At 44.7% G+C, this 7,633-nt stretch overlaps 1 protein-coding gene across 4 annotated transcripts in view; it reads left to right on the top strand.

The window, feature by feature from the left end:
• STXBP5L (syntaxin binding protein 5L) overlaps positions 1-7,633 on the top strand; it is a 575,500-nt gene that overhangs the window by 290,311 nt on the left and 277,556 nt on the right. For all 4 annotated transcript variants that reach the window (XM_075592898.1, XM_075592896.1, XM_075592897.1 and 1 more), the window contains exon 6: positions 4,577-4,640. In XM_075592898.1, the coding sequence (XP_075449013.1) occupies positions 4,577-4,640 (64 nt within the window). The remainder of the gene's footprint in view (positions 1-4,576; positions 4,641-7,633) is intronic.

Here is a 7,633-nt window from a genome sequence, read left to right as displayed (position 1 = left end):
CTGCGTACCAGATGACCGCCCCCGAAGCTCATGGGACCTGTAATTCCCACCCCGGAGCCTTTCCTTATTGGTTGCCACTTCGGGCGCTATCTCCCGCGCATGCGCAACTCAGTAATGGCCGCCGCACTAGTTGCATGCATTGCGCATGCACAACTCACAAAATGTCGGCGACCCGAGTGTTCGGGCCGCAGCGGAGGCTCCGAAGCACCGGAGCGCTCCCTACACCTTGCCCCCACCTCTCAGAGATTACCCTCAATAGGGAAGGTGACTGGGGCTCTAATAGGTGGGATACACTAAAAAGAAAGCAATTCACTGTAGAAAATCCTGAATCCTTTCAATAATGCAATACAATAGGAAAAAGAGGCTGAGGAAAACCCTTTTGCAAGACTTGACTGGATAAATGTACACTATGAGGATTTGCATTGAACTGCGGTCAGATACCATATGTATATATTCAAACGCATAGACATCACACCTCCGGTACAAATTATAAGTCCAGCAATAATTGGAGTAATACTCACTGTTGATTGAATAAATGTTCTTTGCCACTCCCTAGTGAGAGGCACAACCATAGGAGTTTTCTTAACTTCAGTTTGCAGGGTCATTCTTCACTTGCAGGGTAAAATGTCCTTGAAGTATGAATCCTCTGGAAGCCTCTGTGTGCAAAAACGTTTAGGAGAGATACGAATACAAAAAACAAGGCATACAGTATAGCTCTGGTAAAACGCTGCAGCCACAAATTTCAATGAAGCAAAAGGGAGAGAATAAAAACGATTTAATGTGCAAAAAAAGAGGATTACACTGACATGTTTCACCAAAGATTGGCGTTATCACTCCCTAGTGAGAGGCACAACCATAGGAGGTTTCTTATCTATACTATAATTCTAAGTTTTCCGTTCGTTTGTATGTCAGAAGCATCGATATCTCACAAACGGCACCACGTAGCACCACAAAACTTTCACTGGACATTCTGCTGCAGATTTGTAGGTAAACGGAACTATTTTGAGCTTCCAATGTGACTCACCTCCCAAGTTATGGACATTCTAAGTTTCCCTGGCTTTGAGTAGAAAAAGGGTGAAATGTCCTCGGGCGCGTCACTCTGCTTGCGGCTCCACGGCGTGTATTATATGCAAGGCAAAGGAGAGAGAGAAGGGCCACAGTGAAAAAAGACAGCTCAAAGTTTGCACACTTTTTCATCAGGGTAGGGAGAAGAGGGGGGGGGGTTTGGAGGGGTGAGAGATGAAGACAAGGGATGACTGATATTAAATCAGACTTGTTGACTGGGGACACACTCACATTAAATCTCTCAAAACTTGATTTGATGTCTCCTCCTCTTTTGTAGTTATATGGACTGTAGGCGAGGAAGTACTTTCTGATATATCCAGATTTCTGGTGTCTTGAACAGATGTCTTCTCTTCTATGTGTAGTTAAATGGATTGAGGCCGAGGAAATGCCTCCTAATATCTTCCTTGTGCTGGCGCGTTACTTTTCCACAGCGTACCCCACTTGATACCAAGCTCTTTCCATATTCATCTCCATACCAGACCAGGAGCTCTGTGTGTGGGGGGAGGTCTGTGCAGGTTCTGTAGTAGATTTTCCTGTGGTACTGCAACGCCACAAGGTTCTGTTCTTCCTCGTTTCTCGCACAATTTACAAACAGAACCTTGTGGTGTTGCAGGACCACAGGAAAATCTACTACAGAACCTGCACAGACCTCCCCCTACACACAGAGCTCCTGGTCTGGTATGGAGATGAATATGGAAAGAGCTTGGTATCAAGTGGGGTACGCTGTGGAAAAGTAACGCGCCAGCACAAGGAAGATATTAGGAGGCATTTCCTCGGCCTCAATCCATTTAACTACACATAGAAGAGAAGACATCTGTTCAAGACACCAGAAATCTGGATATATCAGAAAGTACTTCCTCGCCTACAGTCCATATAACTACAAAAAGAGGAGGAGACATCAAATCAAGTTTTGAGAGATTTAATGTGAGTGTGTCCCCAGTCAACAAGTCTGATTTAATATCAGTCATCCCTTGTCTTCATCTCACCCCTCCTAAACCCCCCCCCCCCTCTTCTCCCTACCCTGATGAAAAAGTGTGCAAAACTTTGAGCTGTCTTTTTTCACTGTGGCCCTTCTCTCTCTCCTTTGCCTTGCATATAATACACGCCGTGGAGCCGGAAGCAGAGTGACGCGCCCGAGGACATTTCACCCTTTTTCTACTCAAATCCATACAGAGGTTGGTGTATAACCTCTGAAAGACTCAGGCAGCGAAATCACTTTGTGGAAAGGACTGGAACCACATATTGAATAGTAGGCAAAATTATTTTATTGGCGCAAACTTTCCCCTTTTTTTCCCAATATAAGTTTCCCTGGCTGTCCAGCAATGTTAGAGCAGAGTCGGGGGGCATGGCTACTAAGGGAGGGGACGTGTTCTTGCCTGCTTCGGTGCTGTGTGTCTGATGTGAGGGGGTGGGGGGAGAAAACAGAGTGAGGGGGGGAAGAAAATGGAGTGAGTGAGGGGGGGAAGAAAATGGAATGTGTGAGTGGGGGGGGGAGAGAAATTGGAGTGAGTGGGGGGGAGAAATTGAAGTGAGTGGGGGAGGGGAGAAATTGGAGTGAGGGGGGGAAACGGAGTGGGGGGGAGAAACGGAGTGAGTGAGGGGAAACGGAGTGAGTGAGGGGTAGAAAACAGAGTGAGGGGGGAAGAAAACAGAGTATGGGGGGAGAAAACAGAGTGAGTGAGGGGGGGGAAATGGAGTGAGTGAGGGGGGAGAAAACGGAGTGAGTGAGGGGTGGAGAAAACAGAGTGAGTGAGGGGGGAGAAAACAGAGTGAGTAAGGGGGGAGAAAACGGAGTGAGGGAGGGGAGAAAACTGAGTGAGGGAGGGAGGGGGAGAAAACGGAGTGAGTGGGAGGGGGAGAAAATGGAGTGAGTGAGGGAGAAAACAGAGTGAGGGAGGGGGAGAGAAAATGGAGTGAGGGGGGAACTGAGTGAGTGGGGGGAGAAAACGGAGTGAGAGGGTGGACACGGAGTGGGAGGGGGGACACGGAGTGGGAGGGGGGGACACAGAGAGAAAGGAGAGAGGGGAAAGGAGAGAGGGGAAGGGAGAGAAAGGAGAGAGGGGAAGGGAGAAAAAGGAGAGAGGAAGGGAGAGAAAGGAGAGAGGGGAAGGGAGGGGGAAGGGACAGAGCAATGGGGGGAGAGAGAGCAATGGGGGGGAGAGAGCAATGGGGGAGAGAGGAGAGGGGAAGGTTGTAGAGGGAAAATGGAGACACAGAGAGAGACACACACACACAGAGACAGACACGCACAGAGACAGACAGACACACACATACAGACACAGAGACAGCCCACTCCCTTAATAGTCACGCCCCCGCTCCTGCTCTAAAAAAAGTTGCAGGACAGCCGATCGCTCATGCTTGGAGAGCTGGTGACGTCACCGCTCTCAAGCATGAGCGAGCTCAGCGGCAGCGTGGCCGCAGCCTAAAGCAGCGCGGGGAGATGTGCCGGTAGGGGGAAGGGGGGCGGGTAGATGTGCCGGCAGCGAAGGGAGATGCGGCAGCAGCGGGGAGGGAGGGGCAGGGAGATGTGTCGACAGCGAGGGGAGATGTTTCGGCAGGGGGGGTGGCGGGAGATTTGCCGGCAGCGGGGGGAGAAGTACCAACGGGAAGGGAGGGGGGCGGCGGCAGCGGGGGAAGATATACTAGCGGGAGGGGGGGGGGCGGCGGGGAGATACATTCCCCGGGCTCAGCCGGGTACAAAAGCTAGTATACAGTATATATATATATATACATACAGGGCTCGTCAAATGCATTCGGCCCGCTGTTGAGTGCTTACTGGTGGCAGATACAGCGGCGTGGTGCAGCGTCTCCCGACATTATTCTGCAAGTCCTGTGTCTCCCTCTCCAACTCCCATCAAAATGGCTGAAGGCCGTCAATGACGCCGCATTGCCATGACAACGGAACGCTATGTGAATGCGCACACACCTGTCTCTTACACATACAAATGTACAATGTAATTATATCCCTACATACCAATAGGGACTACATAGTATCCACACACATTTATAGTAATGCTACACCCAATAACATTTCAACACCCACCAGCAACATTGGTATACACTCCCCCTCCACACACTGCTGTATACACTGTGGGTGCTTTATAAATTTATATTTACACACATACACACGCACACTCTTACATCACAAACATTCAGGGACCATTTAACGCCTAAAGTCATACATTTCATACTGCACAGGGGGGAGGGATAGGTTTCATCCACAGATAACATTCCACACTGTTTTAAAGTAAAACTTTTCTTGCTTTATCCATTGTAACAGCGCCCGAAGAAGAGATCAGTGTATCTCTAAAGCTCGCACAAATAAAAGCATTTCGTTAGCCACAGAACGGTATTGAGTATTTGTTTTGATTTATTAAGCTCGGCTAACACGGTACAGACACCTCTACACATACACACACACATATATATATATGTATATTTCATCTCATACAATACTTTTAGAAAATGTTTCTCTTGTTTACAGAGCTGTTTCTGTTTGATGCATTTACAGATCTACAAAGTCCCACCCCGGTCCAGTTGTACATTTAAGTGATACCCCCAGAGACGAAGCAAAGGTAAGAACCGGTCTATTTTATTTCTCAACACATTTGGGAAGTGTGTCTATTTAATTCAAACTGTTTGAGAACTGAGGAGTTTAACCCCAGCAAAGCTTTCTCCAAACGATTTAGTAATTGACAAATGCAAATGTAGCAATGCAGAATGTAACAAATGCCACGAAACATAAGGTGATACTGTATATAGTGTCCCTGTCATTCTATCTCCCGTTAGAAACATACAAGAATAGGTCTAGCTATGGAAGAAGTACTTTGACCTAATTTGCATATCTCTGTACTTATTGGCATATTGGATTTGTGCAGTTTATTTGATTGGATTGCTACTGAAACAGCGATTATTCTTTGCGAGGCTTTCTCAGTGTTTATGGCTGTCAATATTAATATAACAGTTATTTAAAAACCTTTATGTTTTCATTTAATCGTTTGATTTTTGCCATTTTCTACATTTCAGAACGCTATTTTCTATAGATGGTTTATTTCCACTAGAATTTAGGATGGAAAAAAATAAAACATGTGTGATGCCGTCACTGCCCTCTAAGGGCTAGAATGGGGCAGTTGTGGGACTTTACAGCTCTCATAGAGTTAATCCTCCTGGAAAGGTCTGTTCAGCTGTGAGTTAATGAGCTAATTAGCCTAGCCTGTATAGTCAGGAAGTGATAAAGAGATTTCCCCCCCCCCCCCACCCGCCCCATGCTGCCAGATACACACTGTTGAGAGTTATACAGAGAGGGTGAGAGACGCTGCTGCTATACTGATCTGGGAAGGCACACACAGACAGCCCTGTGAGAGACTAAAAGGGGACCTGCTGCAGGTACACTGGGTAAAGTGGGGAAAGAGTTTAGTTCTCCAACGATTAGTTAGGGACAAAGCAGTATTAGTCAGTACTCCTGGAAGGAGTTAGGTCTTTTATTTCTGTTTTGTGTTATGAGTTAACCCTGTACCTGCTTTGTACCCTGTAAATAAACCCCTGCTTAGAAAGTACAGTGTTTACTGCCTTTGATCTGGACAAAAGATCCGACGCTGGGACTGAGACGTCACACATGATATTGAGACTCATATACCGTATTGGCCCGAATATAGTACGCCTCGCACATAATACGACCCTAAAGTTTTGGAGGTGTTCTACATGAAAAATAAAAGGTGTTAGGCTGCACATATAATACGAGGACAGTTTTCGGAAGGACATTTTTAGGAAAAATACATAGCACTATATTCAGGCCAATACAGTATATCTAACATACAGTATATATTTAACACACACACACGTGTATATATACATACATATAAAGATAGATAGTTATGTAATACTGTCGATGTAAAATATATGTAGCATAACCCAGTGTAGCCATAACTGAAAACGTAACCCAGGATAAAGAAAGAAAATAGACAAGCAAAACCACAAAATCAGTATATGAATATTTAAAAGAATAATAGCCCACAATGCTCACTGACATATAAGATGTAACAATCTATCACTTCAAGAGACGCGGTGTAGAGGTAGATATTGATGATGCTGTTAAGGTTGTCCTTGTGTACAAGTGGGAAAAGTTCCTTTGACTGTGAATCTTTAAGATTTCTGGGTCCCGTTTGGAAAGCCGGTTCACAAGCAACCCTTGGCTTCCGTGTGTACGCTGCTCCCATTCTGCTTCTCCACACTCAATTCCGCATTCGGTGCCTGTCGTACGTCTCTTCTGACGTCACCACGCTCTCTTGAAAAATGCTGCCACCAATGAACCCTACGCGTTTCACTAGTGTTAGCTTCGTCAGGATTGCCCAGGATAAGCATAGGGATCAGAACATACATAACTGATTTTGAAAAGGCGGCAGAACACCTACAGTATCACTTTGCTTAAGTAATGAATATTGGGAAGATTATCTACGTTGGGTTCTCCCTCCGTTGTACAAGTTTCACTGGGGGTACAACAGCTCGTACAATATGGTTCTCCACATATTAGTGGCTTCCAAGCATCACGTTACTCTTGGGAGAGGATGACAGAGGCAAGTGACCAGCAGTAGATTGGTTACACTAAGGTATTTTTAGGGTTCAGTGGGAATATTTAACAAAACTTAAGGTAGGTAGAATGGTTGGTATCAGCGTGATATTAATAAAGGTTTCATATACATATATACACACCAGTGTAGGAATTTTTGTTGGAGTGTAACTAAAACATGTTTTTAGCTTGTGATCTAGGAAAGATGCACATTTTGATTTAGGTCGACGTACAGGAAGAGTAATACAGGTATCTGAATGTCTACAAATGTTGTGCAGGTTTTTTTTTTTTTTTTTAGAGTCAGTCCCATGGGAGAACCAACAAGAAATGAACATTTGACTCATTCATATCATGTGATATGTGTCAGTAGTATGTGTCCCTTTACTTAGGCTTCTCAGATATTAAGGTGTATCTGTTTAAATAATAATGAATAATTGAAATTTACTTTACAAGCCAAAAACAATTCAGTTGTTGCTTTAACAGTTGTATGACTATAATTGATTATATAGAGATTTTACAGCCATCAAGTGACTTTAAAATAAAGGAAACCCTTTCAATCGCCGGCTTTGAACCTATTAAATATGTAACAGCCAATACTTCTCTTTAGTCCTAAGAGTACAAACCAGAAACAGGGTCAGAGCTCCACAGTTTACTCTCATATTGTAGCTATCATCATTGTATTTTATTTATACCATGTGATACCTGGAAGTAATACAAGTGAGAGTTACCTCTCGCCTTCACCTACTGTATGTCCTGGGCACAGAGTTATGGTGACAATACACGGTTACATTAAATTATCAGAGGTTATACGTTATATTTACAGACATTTCATGGACAGTTACAGATAATATATGTTATGGGCGTATGTAACAGTTACAGCAACAAAAACAACCAAAAATGCCCAAAGCTACTTCCAATGTGACAAAAATACACAGTGCAATACCTATATATTCTCTTGAAAAAGGGTCATTTCGTTTAACTCTTTGGCCAAAGCATTGTAAG

The sequence above is a fragment of the Ascaphus truei genome, chromosome 3, assembly GCF_040206685.1.
Source record: "Ascaphus truei isolate aAscTru1 chromosome 3, aAscTru1.hap1, whole genome shotgun sequence".
Taxonomy (NCBI): Eukaryota; Metazoa; Chordata; class Amphibia; order Anura; family Ascaphidae; genus Ascaphus; species Ascaphus truei.
The sequence above is the reverse complement of the archived record's forward strand: the minus strand, read 5'-3'. Positions and strand labels throughout refer to the sequence as shown.